Below are 27,560 nucleotides of genomic sequence, written 5' to 3' on the forward strand. Positions count from 1 at the left end.
ACCTCAGTCTGAAGTTGTCCTCTCACCTTCAAATTTTTGTTTCCATGTGGACTTATACACTGTAAAATGATACAAGGAACAAGAGTTGGAGTACCACCTTGTTGAAACCATATAATTTCAAGGTTTGAGGAAAACAAACACACAATTAATTATGGAGATGTCTTTGCAGTCCAAAACAGAACCGAAACAGATAGGCGGTTTTCTGGGTTATGAAGATAGATGGCAAGAGAGAGTGGGTCCATAAGGATGGACACCAGCGAGGATGTCAGTGATGGAAAGGCTGTCAATCACCAGATCTGCAGAAGGAGAAAGAGAGAACGGATCAGAAAACAGAGCCAACACCTGGATCGGCAGTTAACTACATTAACTAGATCCGTAAAGCTGCGTCCCATGTGTGACAACACGATGACTGCATTTGTGCTGGAAATGACACACAGTTGCATGCTTCCCAACGGAAATGGGCTATTGCAAATTATGTGGCCATCTCACACTTGAAAACACACTTGACCCATTTTGTGCTTAATTGTAGACTCTATATGTCCACTAAAGTAAAAGTCCTTAGTGTCTCATGTACCTGGGAATCTTGAAGATCGGCATCCTAGTATTAGGATTTCACAGTTAGTTAGAAATGCTTTTCATGAGTTTTGTGTGCTGTTGTTTCTTTCTTTTTATTTTCTAAAAGGTTTGATTTTCTCACTCTTTGTTGTGTTCTGGACTTACAGATTCTGTGGCTGTTGTGATATCACCACAAAAGTAGTTTCTTGCTTGTGTTTAGCAGGTCCATCACAATGTGAGTACTGGCAATTCACATTATTTTCAGACATTTTTTAATATGATAGAACTTAGAAAAGACTTGAGAATTATCTCTTTTCTTGATTGTTAAAAGGAGCCTGAAGTCAACTTCCAAACGTTTTACTTGGAGCAAAATTCAATCCATTAACGTTAATTTGTTGGTATGTCTGGCATTTTGTTTTACCATGCTGCATGTTACTTTTTCTATTCGTGAACCTGTGCTTTATTTGCGTATTGTTCCTTTTCCATTTATCTTTTTTTTCTTGGGTTCACGGGAGCTAGAGTATTTTAGGCAGCCACTCCATTTACCTTTACAGAGTCCGATGAATGAAGCAATCGCATGCAAGCTCTCTAATCAGCCCACTAAATTAAACTCTTTTCAATTACGGAAATTGAAAGAGTTAAACAATGAGATGACTTTCTGCTCAATTCTTCTGCCACCATTTAAATTGGAAAATCTCTATAACATGTCATGTGCTTCCAACCAATAATATAATAATTTTAATTTCTGTACTAGATGATTCCTGAGAGGATGGTTTCAATAAAAGTGAATTAAACATAAAAGAAATAATTACTGGTTTGCTGATATCTACCTTCTCAATCTGCAATGCAATTTTGGCCTTGTTTGCACTAAGTTGTGTTTAGAATGTGTACAAGGCCGTCATTAATTAATACTAGCATGAACATTCCTATAAATACGATTATGAATTTACTTTTTCTACTATACCATACCAGTTAATGTATTGATATTATTACAAATAATTTATCCATTTAGGGAAACATATCCATTAGTTATAGCCATAAGAAAATTAAATCTAACAAATGTTTTAATTGCCACATATAAATTATGATTTGCAAATATATGGCTTCCATTTATTATTTCATTAATTTATTAATCTGTTTAATTAGATTATTACTGCCGTTAGCTTATACGACAAATTAGTTCAAATGTTTGAAATACTGTAGTCCTGGTGTGGTCTGTTCTAAGTCTACATTGTAACTCTAACATGACACAAAAACAGCAGAGTACTTACATTTGACCTGAATTAGCCAGACACTTTTAAGATTAACATGTGTAAATTCCCCATTCCATCTGTTTCCATGCTGTAATGCCATACAAAAATATTATTTCTGATTTGTAGCTAAACATCCATCCATCCATTTTCCAACCCGCTGAATCCGAACACAGGGTCACGGGGGTCTGCTGGAGCCAATCCCAGCCAACACAGGGCACAAGGCAGGTACCAATCCCGGGCAGGGTGCCAACCCACCGCAGGACACACACAAACACACCCACCCACCAAGCACACACTAGGGCCAATTTAGAATCGCCAATCCACCTAACCTGCATGTCTTTGGACTGTGGGAGGAAACCGGAGTGCCCAGAGGAAACCCGTAATTCAATTTTAGAAATGTCAGCCTCAACAGCTGTGAAATGGATGATTCGCTCAGATGGATGTAGAATTAAGCTAAATAATATTTGTTCATTTTCCTGGATGTCTTCATGCTTTATTACAACTTGTGAGAATGCTGGATGAGTATCACTAGGAAACAAAGGGTTTATGCCTTTTGAAATTTTTTACAACATTTTTCTTATACTTAAGTACCTGGTATGGGGAAGGGGTGATGTAACCCCTAAGAAGTCATTAATTGTAACTTCTTCCTATCTTTCATTAGGAGTATTAAGTTCAAAATGTATAGGCTGGCACTAGGATTTATAATAGCTGAAGTGACAGCCTTATCTAGCAGCAAATAACAAAAACAGAGATATACTGTACTTTAGCTTAACTTGCTGCAGACAATGATTTTTCTTTTCTTTTTCATTTTGCTGTTACCAATGGAAACAGTTTATTCGTGGAACTGCACAGAACATTAAAGAGCACCATAGCAACAACGTTTGTAGTGAATTTTTTAGCTCTTCTGAAATTTTTTTTGGTAACAATCAAAGCAGCATTACGTAATTTTTAATAAAGGATGTAGATACATTAATTACCGTGTCTGTCCCATAGCATGTCAAATTGCGTCTGTGTTTGGACAAAATCGGTTGACTGCATTCTTTTGTTAAAAAGAAGAGGATATTTTAGAAAGAGTCCCCCCCCCACACACCCTTCCCCACTTATACATTAACTGTGTGCAGCTCATGCAGATCAGGAGGCAGAACTATCAAGACATGAAATGTGGCTTAAACATTTGAGGTATAAATGAACAAAACAGCCCCTCAGTTTTACTGCATCAGTCTGCAGTGGGATGTTAAGGCGTCGGAGACACCTGTTAAGAAGACACCGGACAAACTGCCTACTTAATGATTCACTAGGGATAAGCAACAAGCAAAAAAGAAGCCTTAGAGTTAGGCCTGTGCATTCAAGGTCATTCTTTTTGATTGAAGTTATATTCTGCTTGGAAGACTTAAGGTGAATTGAGGCTCCTTTGAGCTATATTTTTAACTCCACATTTTCATGAATATAAGTCAGTATTTCTTGTAATACAACAAGGAATGGTATGTGTTAGCCTCTGCTGTACTTCTCATGCCTCACCAAATGGTATGATATGTTTAGTTTGAAATTTAATACCACTTCTTTTGAGGCACTTTTTATCATTATTTTAGCAATCATTTGAAAAACTTTATTGAGCTGTCTGCCTTTAAGATATATATGATACTTCAAAATGGGATTTAAGCACGACAACCCACTTTTCTACACTACTCCTATAATTCATTAATTTGAAATATTGTATGATGGACAACAGGTAGCCGGCTTCCGGCCGGGATGGTTCATGGTTCCTTACATGGCTGGTAGTAGGTGGCCAGGTAGAAGGGCAGGACATTCACTGCCTCAGCCAGGAGGATGGCAGGATTTGCCAATATAAAAGTAAATACATTGGCTTCCCCGAGGGGATGGACTGAAGATCCTTGTCCAGGTGGGAGACCAGTGTAATGGACGGGCAGGGGAGACAACCTTTCAGGACAATACATTCATCCAATATGATAAATGGCAAAATCTCTGGGTTTTGATAATCATTTGCACACCACAGATGCCAGGAACTTTAGTCCCTGCTGAGTTCTAAGAGAGCCACCAGAGGATCCTGCAGGGATTAGCGGTCTCTACTTTCTGGGACTTTCACCTGACCTGCTTCCTACTTGCAACCTCCTAGCACCAGAAGTATTCCTAGATCTTATATTGGCAGAATAATCTCAGGAGCACATGCCAGTCCATCATACAACCCACTCATGCTGACACCTACACAAAGCCAGCTCAAAACCTTTGCTTATTCTAAAACATTGTTTTTTAGGGATATAAGGAAACAAAGGCCACAGAAACTTTAGGAGAATGTGCAAGCTACACACAGACAACAACCATGCATGCAATTTCTGATCCATGAGACAACAATGCAAACTTCTGTGCTACCAAGTAAAAAAATAACATAATATCCTGAAACCTGCTCAATCATATTCAAAGTCATGGCCAGAGCTTTCCCCAGCCTCTCTGGGGTCAATGCAGGACAGTTCTAGACAGGGCAGCAATTCATTGCAGGGTCCACTCATGCACACTCCCAAAACTTTGGACTGGTTTAGGCTAACCTGTATATCTTTGAGAAGAAAAATTAAGCACCCAGAGAAAAATCTATTTAAATGCAGAGAGAACATGTAAACTACACACAATATGGGAATTAAACCCAGGACACTGCGTCATCACTACATTTCAGTGCCACCTACATAAAACAATAATGTATCAAGCCATTGTAAGCTTCTTGTATTTAGATTAAACCATAGCATAACTAAGAATTAGGTCTTAAAATGTTATTCTTCAGCACAATAAGATTTGGATAAACACATGTCTCTTATTGAGCCTTATCTCTATGGAAAGTGCAAATGAATGGATGATCACTAGATGGAAAGGGGAGACAGTCTGTCTGATTGCTGTGTACTAAATGAGAAACATGAATGAATCATCACCAAAGTCCTTATGTTACCTGGTTCTAATAATATAGTCAGTCTGAATTCAAACTCTTTCAGGTCTCTTGATCATCTCAGTGCCCTACAGGAGGTCATACATCTATGCAGTATGATTTTGTAGTAGCAGGGCAAGAAGAAAACAATAGACACAATACCTGATATATGACATACTGTATATACAGTATAACATAATATTCTCAGACCCATTTAATTCAATAGCAAGGGGATTCCCTGTGACATCAGAAACAAGGCAGAGATACCATTGGCATCAGTACTCTGAAATGCCCACTCACTAACTAATGTACCACAGAACCAGTAAAACCAAAAACATTTAATTTTTTGGCATTACTGCCACTATTAAAACACTTATTAGAATCTTCAAATAGCTTTTCTGTGCCACTCAGATAAGACATTTTGTACTGCTTGTGATGCTACCATAGCTGACTTGATATCTTTATCACTGATACAGTGTGTCCCATGAAGGAGCCCTTCAGATTGGGGACAGGTGGTAGGGACACAGGGTCAGGTCTGGCAAGTAAGGTGGGTGCAGCACTTTTTTAAATCCATAATCTCATGCTTCAGTCTTTGCAGCTCATGCAGTGTGAGTGGTGGCAATGTTGTAAATCAAAATGATGGTGGTCAACATTGTTCCGGTCTCCTTTTCCTGATAGCCTGCCTGTTACAGTCAGAGTGTTCGCACTAAGGTGATGCAGGTTGTGCACTACTTACTTTTTTGGATACATTGGAACTCTGCATCGCTGAGGGCAATAAGGTAACTCACCCAACCTTGTGGAAGGAAAATCATCTCATCTGTAAGGAGTATGGCTCTATGTATGTGACATCAGGCTGTGTTCTGTCCCAGACTCCCAATCCTATGCATGTCTGGACTACCACACTGCCAATGTGGCATAAAATGAACCATGGACTACAAGGTCAAAATTATAAAAATTGTGCACATGTTCTTGCCAGCGCTAACTTGATCAGAATGTTGTTACAATTTTTGTTTGGACTTTGGCTCATAGCGATGTAGTTTTAACTAGTTAAGAAATGCCACTTAAATATGTGTCTTCTGGAACATTGAATGCAATGATGCTTAATTTTAGGAGTCAACACGCACAGATCTAATGATTAATTGTTCATGTACAATAGATTCATCTGATGAAAAACTATTCCTTATAATGTCTGCTATTTTATACACTATTAGTTGTCCTACATGGCTGCACCCACGTAATAGTAAAACAGGAGAAACCTTAAAAATCAATAGATGTTGGCACTGTATCTGATCGTGTTCAGGTCTTATGAGGGAGCGTCCCCTGCGTGGGGAGAAAAGCATGTGGCCATGGTATCTCTGGCAATCAGCAGCTACCCTCTAAAACACATGAAGCTCTGATCTCCCTTTCAAAAATGTCAAATGTTACTCCTTAACAATCTGTTGAACAAACAGGTATCACTAGCCTCGGCCTGCAGCTACTCTCTTGGATTCATGCAAATAAATCAGTACCGCAAGCGAACTATGATACTTAGCATAATGAGAGAGAACGCAACATCAATTGGAATGTTCAAGCAAATTATAGAAAACACCTAATCTAAATCTGTTAAGTAGTGCTCTAGTGAAAAGCAGACAGACAGACAGACAGACGGACATTGGATTTTATATATAGATAGAGATAGAGATATAGATATAAATATAGATTGATCTTTGATTTTCCTATATGATTTACTCCATGGTGGCAACATATTCTTCCATCATTAATGTCAAATGTCAACCAGACCTTTGGTCATCTTTTAGAAACACCCTTCCATGAATGAATTCTGTAGCCCACCTCTTGACTGTAGAACATGGAGGGAACAATTCCTGGTACACTCTGACTAAATAAGAATAAATCTCCTAAGGTGCGTGAAAAGCAAAACTCACTATTAAAGACTTTTAAAAGGAAGTTAAAAGGAATTTATCACACACACACACACAGATGGTAACACTACAGAGAATAACAAAGCACAACAAAGGAGTGAATCATCAAACATCAATGTTCAAAAGACCTAATAGAAAGCCAAATGAAATCTAATTTCCAAAATCCAAAAAATAACCAAAAATCTTAGTTGAAAAAAAAAACTAAAAAACATTCAAAACTTCTGATGCATTGTTTTTCTTTTCTGAATCTACAAACTTAGCATTAGAAGGCTGAAATCATTTCATACAATTTCCTGGAGTCATTGCTGTAGTAAGCAATACACAAAATGTTGGTGCCTGTAAACTGAAACCAAAAGAGCAGAGCAGAAACATTGCAAAAATAATGAAAAGGTCACAAGGTCACAACCCTCAAATGTTTTTTACATTAAAAAATAAAAACAAGAAACTAAAGATGACCACAAAGTCTTAACTGACTGCTATATCTTCAGTGCTCTCCCTTCTAAATACATCTTCCATCCTCTACCTCTCCTTCCTCCCTCCCTTTTGCCAGTAAAGACTTTTCTGCCAACAACCTCCAAACTCTAAGCTCCCCAGACCAAAGCAAAGGAGGCATTATTAGACATGAGAGGACCTTACTTCTGAGTACCTATGGTAACCACTTCAGAGGTCAGAGTTGGCATCATTAGCTGATGTAGCTGCCCTCACCACAGAAAAGCACTGATGATGACCAGATTGACTAACTGTCTTCTCCAGTTCCCCTCTTGGACTAGATACACTAGCACCTCAAGGTTTGGAAAAATTCCAGCTCAACAATAGGATAATTCCTGTTCCACCCCTATAGCCCATTTCTGAAGCAGTAGCGCCCTCTGTTGGCCTACATTGGGATTGCTAACTAGGAAAAAATGATAAGGATAAAGTCTGACAACCATAAAAAATTGAATGAGTCTGTACTCCTCTCTCATAAATGAAACAGTACATGAAAGTTTAACATTTTTTAATAAATTTTGTGCAATGCTCTGAAGCCTTACTGTAAAAATCATATTTGCTCATGGTCAAGGGGCCAATATTTAGTGAAACCCAAATTAATGACAGACAAAAAGTAATCTCAAGATAACCACCAATTTGCTTACAATTTGCTTACTGTGCAAACGGAAGTGTTTAAGATGCTCCACTGGTTTTCCTACATCAAATTTACATTTTTGTTGACAGGCCTGGTTCATATTTCACATTCATTGTTTGTGGATTATTCTTTAGTGTTCAATATCACCCAACCTCACATACTGATTGGGAAGCTGCACAGTACAAAAGGGATTTTATTACTTTATGGATTCAGGGCTTCCTTTGAAATCATTCACAGACAGTCAAAGTACAAGACTCTATTTCAAAAAGCATTCACTCAAACACAGGGATTCCTCAATGTTGTGTTTTATCACAATTACTATTTACACTGTACAAAAAGTGACCTGAGATAGAACAATGACCACCATTCCATTATCAAGTATGCTGATGACACCACACTGATAGTATATAGTACATATCTGCAGAAGATGAAAGCTATTATATGAACAAGTTAACTATCTGGCAAACTGATGCAATAAGAACCATCTTAATCTAAATGAAAAAAAAGAAATGATGTTTGACTTTACGTAAGAGACAGAAATGCATGTTCATCCGTCGTTGTTCTAGAGGAGGAAGGTAGAAATAGTGACTGAATATAAATACTTAGGAATTAGCCTATGTAATATTCATAACTGAAATATAAATACAAAATAATGTGCTCTAAATGCAATCAGGGCTTATTTGTCCTCCGTAAACTCACTGTTTAAAGTGGACCAGGACTTTGTGTTATCCTTTCATCACAGTGTGACCCAGTCTGTTATCACTTTCAGTTTCATTGCCTGGTTTAGTCTAACAAACCAAAATCTGAAAAAACTCCACCAGATTACCAAACATTCAGCTAAAGTTATTGAACATAAACAAGAACTAGAAGCTCAGAACACAATCTGATATAATCTGTTTTAACAAGTAAAATTATAACTAATAATGTATGCTCAGGTGGACAGGTCTCTCTTTTATAGGGAAAATCACTGTCTGTGGGTTTGATGCCTTCACACTTAAAAGTATTAGGCATTTTTTTTAAAACTGATTCTTTTGCAAATTAATCCTTGGACATAGGCACTTTAAGATGATCAAGCCAAGCTCCTGGCTTTTCTTATAGAATATGGCTCAAGTTAGATAAGTAATGTTTTCAATACTACAGAAAATATTTAGCTCAATGACAACACATTTATAGGGGAGTATAGCCTCGCCTACTCATCCAGTGATGATCAGCTGGGGGGTTTGGCAGGCAACCCAGTACAGGAGAATGATGCATGATCCTCAAGCCAGAAACAGTGAAGATAGGGAGGGCTGGCAAGAAGCTGCAAGACTTCTTGACCAACAGGCAGCAGCACATGGTCACAAACTGAAAGATGGGGCCAGGGTGAGGTCAGGGAGGAAGGCCAAGAAGTAAGTACACCCTTTCCAAGGATAGCATGTGGCCTTTGTTCTAAGGAATGGACAGCTAAGAGGCTTCCTTGAAGATCTGGCGCTTAAAGATCACCTGAAGTATGCTGGGTCACCAAGAGACACTAGTGTTACTCCTACCCTAGTGTCCTTGTGATATTAGTAGCGGTTCTCTGTGACTCCAGACATTGTTCTGGGGTTTGGATGAAAGTAACCCCTTTAGCTTGTCCAGGTTTGAGGTATATTTGAGTCTGGAATTGAAAGGAGAGTTGGGGAGAAGGCTCAGATTCTAACAGAATAAAGCAAGGGGTGAGTATTTGTGTGAGAGAAAGAAAGACGAGGTTGGGGAGAAAAAGGTGAATGCTTAGTGCTTCTTGGTCGATAAGTGGATGAGCCACCGGACATGAAAAGTATGAGTTGACACTTTCATAAGTAGACACAAAGGGAAATTGTTCTGTTTAATGGTATGATGTCTTCACCCTATCTGTATTTTGCTAATATGACATACTGTATACTGTTGGGCTCCTTGCCATTATTCTGGGTATGGAAAGTGATTAGGAGTGCCTCCACCTATCCCACTAAGAATAATATTCTCCTCCTATCCCTATATTTCCCTATATTTCCTATCCCTATATTTCTATCACTGGTGAATGATGAGGCAGGACAAGAGCCAAATGCTTGGGGCACCATCCAGGAAAAAACCCACTTAATTCGAACAAAAAAGAAAACTAAAAATACAACAATCTCTTGATGGCACTTTTGGGTTAGGACAATTCCTTTAAAATAGTGCTCTTTAAAGGATACACTATTCTCTCTCTCGTGCTCTTTACAGCAGTAAGGACTAAAATGTGACACCACCTTCTGGAGTGTCTCCCTTTTATACCAAGTGGACAGGAAGGGAAGGGGCTTCCTTGGCTTTATCACCTTCAGGGGACTGTTTCTCAAGGCTGTAACGGAAAATGGCGATAAAACTGTTCAAAACAGTGCCCACTCTTTTCCTGAGGTGGTACCACATACCTTAGGTGAGCCTGGAAGGTGACCCTCTGGCACACATGCGTGACAATGTATTGATATCTATGAATTAAGGTAAAGATTACTTCCATGTTGGAAATGAAAAAGGAAGACTATACAGCCAAAATGTTATGTCTTTAACCTTATTTCCTTTTCAGCTTCATGCTACCACATAATATCTGTCTCAAACCACAAAATAATGAGTCATGTTCATTCACATATTTCATTCACTTTGTTGCATTAAATTATCATCATTTTCTAAAATTTTGCATAACTAACATTGCATTTCTCATGCTTAAATATCTTGCCAGAAATGCAGAAAACACGTTCCACAGAAGCAGACGAGGCAGAAATAGTTAGATACTGATATCCAATTTGAGCCAAATAGGAGAACCAGATCTGGTTGTCCTTCCAGTACAGAATCAGGCTCCTCAGTATGGCACGGTAGGCTTAGGAAACTTGGTATCTCCTCTGATGATGGCAACTCTGCAAATGTGGATGGGACTTGGGTGTCCATAAATGCAAAAAGTTTTGTTTTCTTTTTTAAGTGGTGAAGAGCAGTCCTTTGTAGCTACTTATAGTGAAGAGAGTGAAAGGACCTTCTATGTTGTTTTTGATGTTGTCTTTTTCCACCCATGTGCCAGTCAAGTTTAAATCTTGGGTCCAGGATTGCAGCCAAATGAAACTTCAAAACAGTTCAAGATCATACACAAAAAGTAAACCAAAGTCAAATCAGATCTTTCCAATCAAACTCATAGAAACTTTCCAATCTCACACCTTCAACATGGACCCTATTTGGCTTTCCTTTATACTCCTAGATCATGAACCTTCACTTTGCATGGAATTTTGGCAAACATTGTTTTAATCTAATTTAAGAAAACATTGTTAGGGACGTTAATGTGCAGAATGACACATGCAAATGAGACAATCAAATGTCACATTTAACTTTTTATTTGTAACAGTGATTTGTGAAAATAACATGTATAATGTATCACACATACATTATTGTTGTATGTATTTCTTTTACATGCTTGAGATTTATGTGATTCATAATATTTAATGTACTGTAGACTATTTAGCAAATCAAGTCAAATTATCTTAGAAAATGGAATTTGATGGAACGTACGAGGGGGGGTCAAGATAAAGTTAGAAAATGGGATTTATCAAAAAATGGAACAAACCTTAACAATACAAACTCCATGCAGGGAGGACCCAGAAAGCAAACCCAGGTCTCCTAACTGCGAGGCAGCAGCGCTACCACTGCGCCACCCTTATTACATTTTACTATTTTTTAACATGGTTAATTACTTGTTGTAATGTAAAATAGTTATATTATGTATATGTAACAATTCCCATGAAAATAAAAGTCTGTTTATATTGTACATCTGCATCCCCATATGCGAGTGGCTTAACCGCAAAGAGGCTAGCGTGTAGCGAAGGCCCGGAAGGTTAGCGAGCAAAGCGAGCAGGGGGCAAAGCCCCCTAGTATATATAAATAAAGTGAGAGAAATAGATATAGTAAATATATGTACTGAATATATTATATACACAATATGCCCAAAAGATGGTTGACGTCAGACCATCACATATAAGCTTCTAGGACATCCCATTCCAAAACTATGGACATTAATATACAGTTATCTTTGTGGCTATAACAACCTCCACTCTTCTGGGAAGGCTTTCAACAAGATTTAGGAATGAGTTTGTGCCCATTCAGCCAAAGAGCATTTGTTCAAGACGTCAGGTATTGATGTTGAACGAGAAGACCTGGCTCACAATTAGCATTTCGTATCATCCCAAAGTTGTTCAATAGGGTAGAGGACAGGGCTTTATACAGGCCACCCAAGTTCCTTCACACCAAACTTGTCAGACCTTGTGTTTATGGACCTGGCATTGTGCACAGGGCTAGTGTTTTACTGGAACAGGAAACTCTAACCATAACCCTTTCTAAAACTGCTGCCACAAATTTGGAAGCACGTAATTGTCTAAAATGCCTATGTATGCTGTAACATTAACAGTGCCCTTCATTGGAACTAAGGCTCCTAGCTCACACCCTGAAAAACAACCCCAGACCATTATCCCTCCTTTTCTGTCAAGCTTTACAGTAACTTTTTATGCAATCTTGAAGGGCAATGTTCTCCTGGCATCTACCAAAGTGAGATTCATCTTTCAGCCTTTCCCATAGTGAAGTGTGATTGATCACTTCAGACAACACGTTTCCACTGCTCCAGAGTCCAATGGTGGCATGCTTTACACCACTCCCAGTGATGTGTAGCATTCTACATAGTGATCTTAGGCTTGTGTGAAGTTGTTTGGCCATGGAAACCTGTTTCATGAAGCACAGTTCTTGTACTGTTGACTGCTTACAGAGACTGACACTCTGTTGCGAGTGAAGCAGCTAAGAATAAATGATTTTTACATGCTATACAAGTGATGAGGTACACCCCACCCTATGAATTTGCATGGTGTTCCACTTTGCAGCTGAGCTGATGTTGCTCCTCGACACTTCCACTTCACAATAATGCCAATTACAGATGACCACAGAAGTGTGATGGTGCTGGTCACTCCACTCTCCCATTTGCTCTAGGGAGCCTCTTGAACCCACTACTGCCGGTAACGTACCCAAGGGATGAGCCAGCAGATGAGGACACTCACACAGAGCAAGGGGTAAATGCATAAATGTGCAAAAGTGCTTTTATTCAAAGAATCCCAAAACAAACAAACAGTGTTCCAAAAACTGTGTAGTGTTCAAAATTGTTCATTAAATAATCCTTTTAAAACAGTGAAAGCCTGTGAAGTTAAAATCCAGAATTAAAACGAGAATAAACCAAACAGTCATTGGGACAGTGTTCCTTTCACTCTTAGACAAGCCCAGCACAACTCCCTCTTCATCTTTCCAGCCCAGGCTTTACTCGCTCAGCTGGTGGAGACATCAGCAGCCGCAATCCTCACCAACCCGACCCCTGTCTTGGCTGCCTCAAGCAGCGTTGGCCAGACCACTCGGGCTCGGTTGTTCTCTTGTCATCCGTCTCTCTTGCTCTGGCATACCTCGGATCCCTGGAGAGGACTCTGCTTTGATTGTACCCACTCCTAAAGACAATCAATGAGGACAATCCACCCCTAGAGCACCAATCCATCACTCTGTCACAGGGCCTACGGCCATGTTGCCTTTCCCCATGCTGGCTGCTGTCCTGCCTATCCACCCAATCTTGCTCTCACTGCTCTCATTCTGTTCTTTCTTTTCTGTTCTGTTTCTTCCCTCTCTCGTGCTGGCTCTCCCTTATCTGCTTCCGTGGGTACAGCGCCTTAATTGCGCACTGCAGAAAGTCAATGAAGCAATTGAGACAGACCACACCCTCACATGAAGGTGCGTCTCACCCCAATTACCTCACCAACCTCCCGCAGCTGCACGAGCACGCACACCAACAGTGATTGAGCCGGCCTATTAAATATTTATTTAAAAATTGTCCACCTTTTTCTGAGCCGCAGACCTGCTATATCACAGGTAGGTTTAGCAAGGCAGAAACTTCATGTACTAACTGGAATCCAATGACAATTCCACCTTTAAAGTCACTAAACTCTTCAGTATGAACTATTCCACTGCCAATGTCTGTCAAAGAAGAATGCATAGTGAAGTGCTTGATTTTATACACTTGTTAAAAATGGGTGCGGCTGAAACACCAGAAATTCATAATTCGGAGGTGTGTCCACATACTTTTGGCCATGTAGTGTATAAATATACAATATATATTGTACATTTTGCATTCCACTTTTCTTTTTGTGGGTGTGTTTTGTGGGTATTACCTGTTCTGAGACTTGCAAGTAAGAATTTCATTTTACAGTGTTCACCTTGTTTGACATGAACTTGAACATAGTTTAATATTTAAAAATTTGCCAATTTAAGCCACGCTGTATTAGGTCATATACAGTATATCCAACAGAAAAAAAAATAATGGTACTTTTCTCAGCAGAGATCTGCAATCCAATATATAACATGTTATTTACCAACTCATCCGTTTATGTGTACCTCATTTTTCAGTACTGGGAGCATAAGCAAATCTTGTAAACGCTCAGGAGCATCGCCAGAAGCAGCACGGGATGGGATGCAAGACCAGAATCTACTCATGTTATTATCTGCAATGAGCGCTCTTTGCATCAGAAGTGAGGAGCAGCCCCCCTTCTGTATGCCCAGGCTAGCATGAAAAGTCTGAAAGCAAGCTTTAAAAGCTGGAGAGTGCCGTGGTATTTTGAATCAGGATCAAAAGAGCGTGAATCTGAGAAAGAGTGTGCGTGGATAGGTTTCAATCCCTCTGGACAACAAGTGCAGTATCTTGTGTATGGATAGGCTGATGTGGCAGGCAGAACATGTAAAAATTAGCAGTTAAAGAAAAGTGAACAAAAATAAGAAGGGCAATAAAAAAATGCTATACAGGCTATAGCGCTGGCTGCGGAGTCCCACGTGCCGCCACGGGTCTCCTAGCCAAAGCACGGACTGGGAAGCAAGTCAGTGGGGATACACCGGGAGGGTGGAGAGATGCTGCCGGGTGGATGTCTCGTAGCACACTAGAAGATGTGTGAGGTCAGGCGCCAGTGTCACTATAGGCAGGATTTCAGGAGCGGCTAATTGCAGTCTCTACTCGAGCAACTGTTAACACAACAGTCGCTGCAGTCGGGAGGCACGCGCTGCGAGGAAAGCGAGCCATAAAAATGAGTGAACTGAGCACCAGAAAACAAAGCTTCAAAAAATGCCGGAGTGCCACGTTCAGCATTGATGGCTTTAGCTTCACAATAGGTAAGCGCAACTTCGCGGATTTTTTTTCCGATGGCCAAAGCGGTTGGTGTCTCGCAATCTGGTTTTAGTAAGGGATAATTGCTAAGACGCAATTATATTGCAAAGTTGGCGCTCGAGAAAAGTCTTATTTTATTTTTCAATGTGTGGATTATTTATTTGTTTTGGAAAGTAGGATGGGCTTAAGGACACGCTTGATTAATTTTTGGAAATATTCTTTGCATTGGTTGCCCTATAAGGGTAATGAGGACGACTATGATGATGACAATAGTAATAAATAAGAGTAATAACAACAGTTGTTATAACAGTACCGATGAACAGCTCTGTACATAGCGATGTGCACTCCAGTTCGTCCATTGGATCGCTGCGAGGATGGAAGCTGCGATGTAGTTGTTTGTTTCAAAAGGTGGATTTTAAACTAAGATTATCCTTACGTGTCACACTGTATTCACCCGTTCATGTACTTGTAATTAGTTAGTTTTGCAATACAGAAAAGTTTCACTTTCGAGGGACACCTGCAAAGGCGCTATAGAATATTAAACTTATTATTTTAAGGAACATCTGTTTCTGGTTATGTGAACCGTGGAAATGTAAGCAAAATTTTTTAAAAATGACGGTATATATTTCTGTTTCGTGCGTGGTTTACTTTTTTTCTCCTACAATTGAACTGCAGCTGTTTGGGGCGTTGATCGAAGTGAATTGCTAATCATCTGTCATCAGGTTACCGTCGCTTTCAACAGGCTAGAAAAGATAAAAAGCAGCTGCTGTTGCAGCCTTGTACAATTTATTTTTGGGAAGATCCCATCACGTAATCAAAGTGCATGAAATCATTCGAGGCGACCGAACATGGCTTCCGCTGGATGAGTTTCGCCAGCAGACTGTTTTCTAGTATCAGCAGACGAGTATATTTTATTGTATTTTAATGATCTGATAAGAAGAAAAAAACGTGGCTGACTTGGTATATCAGCTCTGCTGTTTTGAATCCTACAAGAAAGTTGGCACTACATAAACACGATACTTTCAATTATTGAACACAAGGTTTTATAAGCAGTCCCCTTTGCAATCTCAAGTTCAAGATCTTTTCTGTGAGTCTCATTTTGAAAAAACTAAGAAGCTTGACTTTGAAGTCTTGGCAAACTGAATAGCTTACAAGGTTCGAGAAGAGAATGATTACCGTTACTATAGTAACAACGCGAAGACTAAAGGGGGGGGGGGGGGGGGGTATTGTGATGTCACACCGTGATCTGAAACTGCCACTAACAAGTTGTTCTTCTGTATACTTCTCGCTGTCAGCTAAAAAAGCCCAGTAGAGACCTCATTAAATTCGTCTGCTTGGTAATTACTACAACTTCGCGCACGTCACATGCTCCTTACTGAAAACAAGCAAACTGTTGGTTGCTTGGCATTATTACAGCACAGTGGCCGGGTCTCCCTTTGTGGCAGATTACCACTTTATAGATCTTAAAGGCACTCTCCAAGGCGCTGCAGAAAGCCATTAACAGTAAACTAGTGTCCTCTCCAAGGCAGGAGGAAGACGCCTTAAGGGAGTGCTCGTTGTTTTTCAGCGGAAGCCCGGGTGCTGCCAGCACGTTTGATCCTGCTCGCCGGTGCCCTGCACCTATTAAGGTGACATCAAGCTGAAGCATGTAGGTACCTGATGGAGTGCAAAGTAAAGGACAACAGTGGAAAATAAGTCTTAATTAGTGTCTTGAATGATTACAAGTGCTTGTTAACTAATGTCATGTCACACCAAAAGAAAAACCTGGGCATCACCAAGGGGCTGTTAGATAAGCATTTATACAGTTCTTGTTACAATCTACTCAGTGGTTGTATTCAGTTGACAGGAAAATAAAAATAACTAAACTGCAATATTACAAAATCAATGTGGGGTCCTGAGGTTGGTTTTCACCACTGATGATTTACTTTGTTTGCTCTGCTTCTGCTCTTAACTTCTTCCTGAAGGGAAAAAAAGGCCTTTTCCTCTTCACTCACTATGGAGCTTAATGTGTGGAAATGTAAAATGAATTCATACATAGTGCATTTCAGTCCAAACATACAATATAACACATAGTTTGCAAAGTATACTCTATATTCTTGCAGAATGAGTTGAATTTAAGACATGGAGCTACAAGCCCAGCTTTTGGCTGCTTGTTCCTAATTTGAGCAAGATACATGACATACACGGCTTTTGATACTCTATTGATTTTTTATTGATTCAGCCTTTTGTTATCGGCTGCCTTGTACAGTATGTAATGCATTGGGGGGTCACAGGTTCAAGCAGTGACACTCTATTATTATTGCTTTGTTTTTTTTCTGCTAATATATTTTTCTTTATTTCTGTTAAACTCTCAGAAACTGGCAGATAAACATCCAAAATTTACAAATATTAACAATTAAAAAAAAAAAACTGAAAGAAAACAAGGACCATGCCCCCCACAGAACAGTCTCCAACATAGAACAAATATTGTAACATAATATACATTGTATATACTCTGATCAGCCACAACATTAAAACGTCCTGCCTAATACTGTGTATGCCCCCCTCATGCCACCAAAACCTTTCTGACTCATCAAGGCATGGACCTGTGACATCTGGCACCAAGATATTAGCAACAGATCCATTAAGTCCTGTAAGTTGAGAGGTGAGGCCTCCATGGATCAGACTTTGCACAGACAGTCACTCAAATTGAGATCTGGTGAATTTGGAGGTCAAGTTAACACCTTGAACCCTTTGTCATGTTCCTCAAACCATTCTGGAAAAAATTTTGCAGTGTGGCAGGGTGTATTATCTTGCTGAAAGAAGCCACTGCCATCTGCCAATTCTGTTGCCATGAAGGGGCGTATGTGGTCTACAAAAATTTTTAGGTGGGTGGTACATGTCAAAGTAACATCTACGTGAATGCCAGGATCCAAGGCTTCCCAGGAAAACATTGCACAGAGCATCACACTTCCCCCACCGGTGCACCTGCTTCTGCCATCTCTTTTCCAGGTAAATGAAACATATGCACCTGGCTGTTCACATAATCTAAAAGAAAGCATGATTCATCAGATCAGGCCACCTTCTTCCATTGCTCCATGATCCAGTTCTGATAATTACATGCCTATTATTGGTACTTTTACTGATGGACAGGGCTCAGCATGGGGCAATCTGACCAGTCCATGGCTATGCTGCCTGATATGCTGCAAGCTGTGATGCACTGTGTGTTCTGACAACTTTCTCTCATGGCCAGCATTAAGTTTTTCAGCAATTTGTAGTATAGCAGGTCTTCTGTTGGATCAGACCAGATAGGTTAGGTTAGGATAGGTTGTCTTTCCTTGGACACATTAGGCAGGTAGTAGCCGCTGCATACCAGGAACACCACACAAGAACTGCCATTTTGGAGATGTTGTGACCTAGTCGTCTAGCTATCACAATTTGGCCCTTCACAAAATAGCTCAGAGTCTTATGCTTGCCTGTTTTTTCTGCTTCCAACACATCACTGTTAAGAACTTACTGTTCGCTGGCTGCCTGATATATCCTACTCCTTGACGGGTACCACTGTAAAAAAATAACCAATGTTGTTCTCTTCACCTGTCAGTGGTTTTAATGTTGTGGCTTCTTGGTATATATATGTGTGTGTGTGTGTGTTCACCCTCCATGGGCTGGCATTCTGTCCAGGAATTGTTTGCTTTCCTGATAAGTAGGCATGGAAAATGGATGTAAACTTAAACTTGAAGATAACATATGATATTCAATACATACTGCACATGTATGGAACCACTAGAGTGTCGTGGAGGGCCAAATCTTATCTTGGCAGCACATACATGAAGATATTATTAAACAAGGTTGGGGCAATTCATGAATTGAATTGAGGATGCATGGTAAATTCCAGTTCACTTCCTGGAATTTGAATTGGAATTAGAATTGCATGTAGCTGAGGAGAAATGGAATTGGAATTGAATTGGAGTGCCAGTAAACATAATTGAATTCACATACATTCCATGAAATTCCATTTTCTAAGATAATTTGACTTGATTTGCTAAATAGTCTACAGTACATTAAATGTCATGAATCATATAAACCACAAACATATAAAAGAAATACAAGAGTAATGTATGTTTTATACATTATACATTTTATTTTCTCAAATCACTGTTATGAATAAAAAGTAATATATGAAATTTGATTATCTGATTGAATGTGTCACTCTGCAAATTAATGACCCTAACAACATTTTCTTAAATTTAATTAAAACAATATTTCCCAGAATTCCAGGCAAGGTGAAGAATCATGACTTATGAGTATAAATGAAAGCCAATTAGGGTCCACGTAGAAGTTGTGAGATTGGAAATTTTCTGTGAGTTTGATTGGAAAGATCTTGATTGACTTAGATTGATTTTTGTGTATGATCTTGGACTGTTTTGAGGTTTCAGTTGGCTGCAACCTTGATTGGTACATAGGTGGAGAAAGACCAAATATCAAAGACATTCCAACAAAGAAGGTCATTTCACTCTCTTCACTATAGGCAGCATCTGCAAAGGATTACTCTTCACCACCAAAAAAGAGAACACAACTTTTTTGCATTTATGGACACCCAAGTTCCATCCACATCTACTTACCAGCATTAGAAGGGACTTCATCAGGTTATCATACTGAGGAGTCTGATACTGCCCTGTACTGGAAGGACAACTAGAACCAGTTCCCCTGTTTGGCTCAAATTGCATGTCAGTATCTCTATTCCTGCCTCATCTGCTCTAATGGAAAGTGTTTAATCTTCTCTGGCAAAATATATAGACATGAGAGATGCAGTCTTAGTGATGCTAAATTTCAGGAAATGATGATTATGCAATGCAATAAAAAGTGAATATATTTGAATGAAATACATGAATGAGCATGACTCATTATGTTGTGGTTTGAGACAGATATCATGTGGTAGTATTTATTACATTGAACTGGTAATCATATACTGCTATTAACATTATATTATGGCTAGTGTTAATGTACAGTTTGGAGTTTTATTTACTTACATTTCATCAACTATTTTTCATACATTACTTGGTATTTGTAAGGCACCATAAATAAAAGTTCACATGTATGTCCCTACATGTAATCGCAATTAAATGCTGAGAAACAGTAATAAAAGGAATTTGGAAGAATTTCTTTGAATTGAATTCCACTTCCTGAAACTCCAATGCAATTCCAATTAAGTTTCCTGTAGTTGTTGTTGAATTCCAATTCCAATTACATTTTTCTTTTTTGAATTGGAATGGTTGAGTTCATTCCTTTATTGACCCCAACCGAAACTGAGGGGAGGGTATGAATCCATCACAGTGTACAGTATACTCCCACACACAACCACAATGGGCCAAAATACTGTGCTGAATCAACCAAGAAAATCTAGAAAATTAACCTACCTGGAGAATACTTTGCCATGCGGAGAACATGCCTGCTCCACATAAAAAAGGCAGGAGTGCTAAACATTACATAGAATATCAGAATGGAATGCCATCTTGTGGTAACCTCAGTTGGACAATGATTTATTATACACCAGCAATGTGCTTCCAGTCATCATTTACTTTTCTGTATGAAAACAAAAAGTATGATTAATATTTCAGTGATTCTTTTTAACATAGTAGGCCACTGAATTGTTTTATAACACTTTGGATGGTTGTGCCTTTTTCGTGTACTTTTTAAAAGCTTATAAACTGAGTACTCACTTATTGGACCATAAAGGTTTTACTTATGCAACTATAATAGAAAAGAAGACTACAGCATGGCACAAGTTCTACATACTGTATAGAGAAAATTATGCAAGTATGAAAAAAAATATCCAATTTTTATTCATTCATTCATTCATCGATCCTTCAAATAATTTCAGGGTTATAGGAACTAGAGCCCCCCTTCTCATCAGCACCAGGTACAAGACATAGACCAGCTAATGGATGGGCCACCAGTCCAATGCATGACACTTTTGTGCACACAAACACATTTTTGGGGCCAATTAGGATTTTCATGTCCTTGGCTAGAGAGAAGAAAATGGGAATACTGTGTGATATCCCTAAACAGACATAGCGGAAGAACATACAAATTCCACACAAATGATCTGTTGGAAGTGCTGGGAAGAAGAGGTTTTAGTTTGGTTTGCTAAATGTACAAATATTTTGAGGCAGATGTTTTTGCTGTCTTTTATCCTGCTGTTTTGAAGTCAAACAAGATGAACCACACCAATCAATGAATGGCTCCTAATGATGCACTGATTATATGTACTCTTCTGTATACAAAAACAGCAGACAGTAAATTTGATAGGCATCTGGTCAGCCTGGGGAAACCTTAAATAATTGTCCATTAAACCAGATGCTGTTCTTGTAATTCTAATGAATATGTGGTTCTTGAAGCAAATGCATTGCTGTCAGCATTCATGCAGATAAGATATCTCAAACGTACAGGGATTGATAAGGGAAATTAAACACAGATCTAAAAAAACTCTATCCCCACAAAATATTCTTTGTTGCTGCAGTTAGAGTGTTTCCAAAGTAAGATTGAGAAAGTGAGAGGAAAAAGGTGAAGAGTTTGGTTTGGGACACTCGAATTTGGTAATTGAATTAGGTAATTGAATTTGCTCAGAAATTTATCAGCAACTAATCACAAACAGTAGTGGTAACCATAGAGATGAATGAAGCAGTTGTTTACTTGCAATACCTTGAACAGTTATTGAGAATAATGTTTGCAATACCTTCTACAGTTATAGAGAATAATATACCAAATGAAAATCTCATGTTGCCTTGCTTGCAGTATGTCCTGTTGACTTATTGGAGTATATCTCCTGCACATAAGTTTGAATTATATATAGTCAATCAATAGGCAGACAAGCACGTTTGAGGGTTGGGGTGCGCATGAAATAGTCCTGTTTACTCACACAAAATAAGCCTGTTTAACAAAAGCAGTCATTGCATACAATTAAATAAAACAAAAAAGCAATCAGGGAACATTCAGACTGAGGCAGTGTTTCTCTCACTGAAGCTTATTTCTCAAAGACAATCTTTTCTGACATTGGTGTTACTTATTATAGCTCCTTTCTCAGAAGGGGTGGGGGTTATGAAACAGTATGAGATTTGCTGTGGCATCTTCCTTGTTAGGCCATTCAGAGCTGTGGGGGAAATGGGAAGGTGGTTTGTAACAGCACACCCTCTTGCCCCAGGGTGGAGCTGCCTATCTTAACAGACCCATGAGGGTTACCCATGCACACTTTCCCCTTCTTCACACTTTATTGTGTGGTAGATGTAATTTTCAATGGATAAATGTATCATATTTGCCCCTTAATCTAACCCATAATGACAAAGTGAAAAGATATTTTCAGAAAGAGTTGCAAATTTACCAAAAAGTAAAAGCTTAAATCCCATATATATATATCCCATATAAGCATTCAGACCATTATTCCAATCCTTGTTAGAAGAAGCCTTTGGCAGAATTTACAATTTCACATCTTTTTAGATAGGTCTTTACAGACTCTCCACTCCTAGATTTAAGAATTTTGTCCTATTCTTCCTGGCAGTTCCTCTTAAGCTGAATTTCAGTGAGTGGAAAGTGTCTGTAAACTGCCATGTTCAGGTTTCTCCACAGATATTCTATGGGGTTTAAGTTTGAGCTTTGGCTGGACCACTCAAGAACAGTGTGTTAGCTGTATGTTTCTAGTCATTGTCATACTGAAAGGTGGACTGTCACTCCAATCGGAGGATGCATGCATTCTGGACTAGGTTTCATTCATGGACATCCCTGTATTTGTTTTCATTCATCTTTATGTCAATTAAGTCACCCCATAGCATGATGCTACCACCATAATGCTTCACTGTAGGGATGGTATTAGACAGGTGATGAGCAGTGCCTGGTCTTTGCCAGACAGCGATTGGTGTTCTGTGCAAAGAGTTCAATATTTGTCTCATCAGAGCAAAGTCCTTTAAATGCCATTTGGCAAACTCCAAATGGGCTGTCACATGCCTTTAACTCAAAAATGACTTCTGTCCAGCCACTCTACCCTATACACTTGATTAATGGTATGGCTGTTAAGATGGTGGTCTTTCTGAAAGGAATCTGCATCTCAACGGAGAACTTCTGAAGCTGTCTTAGAATGACCACCAGGTTCTTGGGACCTACCTGACCAAGTCTCTAGAACCTGGTGAGTAAAGTTAATCTTTGCAGACTCTCCAATATCACGATAAGAATGCCTCTTTATTAACTTAGCCTTAGGTCCTGCTAGAGATTAACACCACATGTTGTTTATTTTCAGAACTACCTATCCTGGATACAGTCAGTCATACATATGACTAACATTTTCATTACATTAAACAAACCCAAGTAAAAAAACTAATATAACTTATTGTAAAACTAAACCAAAAAAGAACCCCGCCCCCCCCCCCCCCCCCCCCCCCCCCCCCCCCCCCCCCCCCCCCCCCCCCCCCCCCCACACACACACACACATACACACATATTGGGGACAAAACATCCACACCCACCTCCTGCTCCATCCCTTTAATAAGAGGTCAACAGCAAAAAAAAAAAAAAGACAAATTAAAGTAAGTGAAAAGGCAGCCAGGAAAGAGGAGTGGCAGCAACACCAGCATGCCATAAGGTAAAAATGGTGAGCAGAAAGGCCAAACGGATTAAAAGGATCAACGGATCTCCATATCACAATTCAATAGCCACCCTGCCAACCAGCCAAGGAGCAGTAAAACATTTCTTGATATTGAAACCAAATATCAAATTAATCTGCAATGCCCAGAGTTCAAGAGTGACCAGACAAACTAGATATAGATAGATAGATAGATAGATAGATAGATAGATAGATAGATAGATAGATAGATAGATAGATAGATAGATAGATAGATAGATAGATAGATAGACAACTTCCAGAAATTGGAAGAGAGAGAAAAGTAGGGCATTTCAAGCAAAGAAGAAAAGCCTCTGTTGTATCTAAATAACAGGAAGAGGAGGGGAGGTTCAAAAGGTGAAGAACAAAGGGTAAGTTTGGCATATTAACTGAGAGAATTGACGAAAATGAGTCAGAGAGAAAAGACTAGATGGATGAGACATGAAGAGATGTGTAGTAACGTATCAAAGACATTTAGAGAATGGAAATGGTAGTAGGGGTCAGTGGGCAGATCCAGAGCACAATGCTTTATTATCTATCTATCTATCTATCTATCTATCTATCTATCTATCTATCTATCTATCTATCTATCTATCTATCTATCTATCTATCTATCTATCTATCTATCTGTCTGTCTGTCTGTCTGTCTGTCTGTCTGTCTGTCTGTCTGTCTGTCTGTCTGTCTGTCTGTCTGTCTGTCTGTCTGTCTGTTTGTTTGTTTGTTTGTTTGTTTGTTTGTTTGTTTGTTTGTTTGTTTGTTTGTTTCCATACAATGAAGGTGCACAGGCCAACATAAAAAGGGAATACGGCAATACGACAAATACAAAATACAAAATGCCTAACAAGAATTACGCTGCTTTTCTTCATTCTAAGCAGTTCCATTATATTAACACACAAGTCTTCTGTGATGCCAAGATAAGACTGATAAACATTGTGGCTTGATGAAAAGAGTCAACCCATGATTTGTTTATTTTGAAGCAAAGAAGCATTGGCAGACAACTTGTTGATGGTGCTGTAAGTGATGGCTAGATACATAATGTGGGAGACTGGTCTACCAGCCAATGAAGTTTCACAGTGCTGTGATTGTATATGTTCAACATTGATTAACATGGTACATACTGTATATGGTTGTTTCATGGTGGCAACCGGCTGACGTTTGATGCTCGTTTACTTTTACAAGACATTTACAAGATGATTATAAATAAGATTTTTTTTTCCATGTGCAGTCTCCTGTTTTTAGGTGTATGAAATATTTAAACTTCAAATGCAGTTTTATAAATGAGACTACAGGTTACTTTCAGTAGGGAGTGAAGATGGCATGTCATCGTCTTGGTTTTGTGACTTTTTCAAATGTTTTTTCTTTGTCAATACCACTAAATGCTTGACTTTTGTTTGACCAAACATAAAGGTTTTCTATGTTCATTTTCCCAATTGATCATTAACTGTTTGTTTTGTTCTTATTCTCATAATCACACATTACTCTTTATTCTTTTTCTTCATTAAAGTCCTATTCAAGGAATAACTTCTCTCTTTGCATATTCAATTCAACCTACAGTATATTTATAAAATGTCATGTATGATATTCAGTGAATGCCAAAAATGTGACACACTCTGGACACCCTGGAGGTAATAGCAAAGGAGATAATTAAAAAAAAACTGAGTGCCATTATGAAAAATGCTACACCACCTCTCTCTGACACTTACACTGAGTAATTTCAGCCAATGAATTGTTCAGCAGAAGTATATCAAGAAATGCTACAGGGGCTCCTTTATTCCAACAGCAGTACACTTGTATAATACCTCAGAACTTCTGTAAAAAGCAAAATTTCCTCTTGGGGCAAAAAAGATCTAATATAATCTAATTTAAAAATCGAACAAACCAAAGAGAAGAAGTAAAATAAACCACAGAAATAAGAGCAAAGAAAAAAATTGCAAAAATAAGCTCTAAAGTCTTCACAGCTTCACAATCTTGAAAGGTTTTGATTGTGACACTGTAGTGAAAAACAAAACTTTCTAGAAGCTGGAAGATATGATGTAAAGTTAACACACAATGTTTTAAATATTTGCACTTTAGGTACTGAGAAATTATGCAACAAGGAAAAAATAATGGGTTTAAATGATTTGTTATCTGGGCTGTCAACAGCGTTTAATGACAAAGCCTCAGCCTTGGAGCTTTCATGCTACATCTGTAAGAAATCACAAAATTAATCCTATTGAAGAGTGTGCATTGCTTTTTGAATACATTAGTGGCCCAACAGGCACTTATCATAATTAAACAAAATATCATGTGGCATTACCATGCCACTAGGTCTCCTTAAATTAACCAGTAACAATGCGAGAAAAAAATAGAATATAGTAAGAGGTAGAAAACAAAAGCTAAGAAGTCTTTAACAGTATCCTGAAAGTGGAGGCCCTAAAATGAGCCAACAAGTGCTTGCTTCACTCACCTGAACCTATCATTATCATGACCATCTGCCTATTTAAACTTACACCTCAAACTTTAAAAAAAAGGACAAAAACATCTGTCATTTCCAAAAAAGAAATTGTGTCAAATGACTGACCTTTTTGCGTATCAAAAGAACTGTTGATCTAAAATAAGTCTCAGGTGTTACAGTGCAAGTTTATAACCACACAAATATTTTTGTTTAGTTTTTTTTATACTGATTCAAAGTTGTTAAAAATATTTATTGTATTATTAATGTAATTGCCACAGCATTTCTGGAGTGGTTTGGTGATTATGGCCATATTGTTGATTGTTGTTAGGGTTGTTGCTGCACCTGTGACACACAAGTCATGTGACATACTTCATCACCACAGCTTACCTATATAAGATGGTGGTACAGTACTACTGATGTCAAAGTTTATGGATACATTTTTCGAAAAATAACTCTTTGCTTGCAGTTTATTTATGTAAAGGTCTGATTAGTTAGAGCCATGAATCTTTGTCTGTTAATTTTGACTTTGATTTAATGTTTAACATTTTGCATTTGACCATTTGTTTCACATGGTGTGCCTATTTTTTGGCTATTCCTTTCTGTCTTTCTGGAGGAACCAATGCAGAAAGTCAGCCAAACCAAAGAAGAAGAAAAAATAGGTGCAGAACCAAAATATGACAAATGTTTATTGTCATTGAACACAAAAATGGTTGAGTGGCAATCTTCAAGCAACGTTCTCCCTTTTGAATCACCTGATTAGTTATCAACTTTACATGGACAAAATACAATGTGCCAAATAACAAATACCAAAAAAAAAAAAAATACAGGCACAAGGGTGTATGTTGTGAGCTCCCTTAATGGCTACAATATTAGTGTTACAAAAGCAGATGTACAGATGTACAGTATTTACAGTTGAGCAGGAGGAGAAGTAGCCCCAGGTGTGGTAAGGAACAGCAGCAAACCTAGTCGGGTGTAGCTAATGGAACTTCCCACTAATGTTTAATTTTGTTAGCTCTTTTAGCGTTTCTGTGTGCTTTCTTGAGAGAGGGTATGCTGAATTGTTGGAACATTGTATTTTGATTGTAGAATAGTATGTTTGTTCAAGCACTTAAGGGATTTCTGGAACAATGTCCCAATCTGAGTTCTCCTATCAAAAATTCAATAATTGGTCAAAAAGTGGCATACTGTAGGTTCTGTGAGCATTGTGTCAAAACTAAGACACCAGTACTTCAGAGGTTGTTCTTGATATGGTGGAATGTATGGAGAGAAGTCCTCATTAAGTGACACTGCACGGATGGCTGAAGTCTGTTCTCATGAACATTTTGCAGCACACAGTGCATTGTACTGCTACCATTGGAGATCATTTTCAGCACAATCTTAAACACAGAAACATTATTTAATAAAATTTTGTAATAATAATACAATTACAAAACAACTTTTCATATGTAATATAACATTAGTTATTCTTTTATTACTAATGAAAGTTTTAAAGACATTGACACCAGGCTAACTATATTAGAATTACAAAATCAGCTATGAA

General features: G+C 38.6%; 1 protein-coding gene across 3 annotated transcripts in view; it reads left to right on the plus strand.

The window, feature by feature from the left end:
* Window positions 1–27,560, plus strand: part of LOC114653083 (dual specificity calcium/calmodulin-dependent 3',5'-cyclic nucleotide phosphodiesterase 1C-like) — a 930,233-nt gene that overhangs the window by 236,600 nt on the left and 666,073 nt on the right. Inside the window, exon 1 of one of the 3 annotated variants that reach the window (XM_051929366.1) lies at window positions 14,770–14,964. The exons of the other annotated variants lie outside the window; for them this stretch is intronic. Within the exon in view, the coding sequence (XP_051785326.1) occupies window positions 14,880–14,964 (85 nt within the window). The 5' untranslated portion in view covers window positions 14,770–14,879. Of the gene's footprint in view, window positions 1–14,769; window positions 14,965–27,560 lie in introns of those variants that run through there. 3 annotated transcript variants of the gene reach the window in all.

Source organism: Erpetoichthys calabaricus, chromosome 6, assembly GCF_900747795.2.
Source record: "Erpetoichthys calabaricus chromosome 6, fErpCal1.3, whole genome shotgun sequence".
NCBI lineage: Eukaryota > Metazoa > Chordata > Cladistia > Polypteriformes > Polypteridae > Erpetoichthys > Erpetoichthys calabaricus.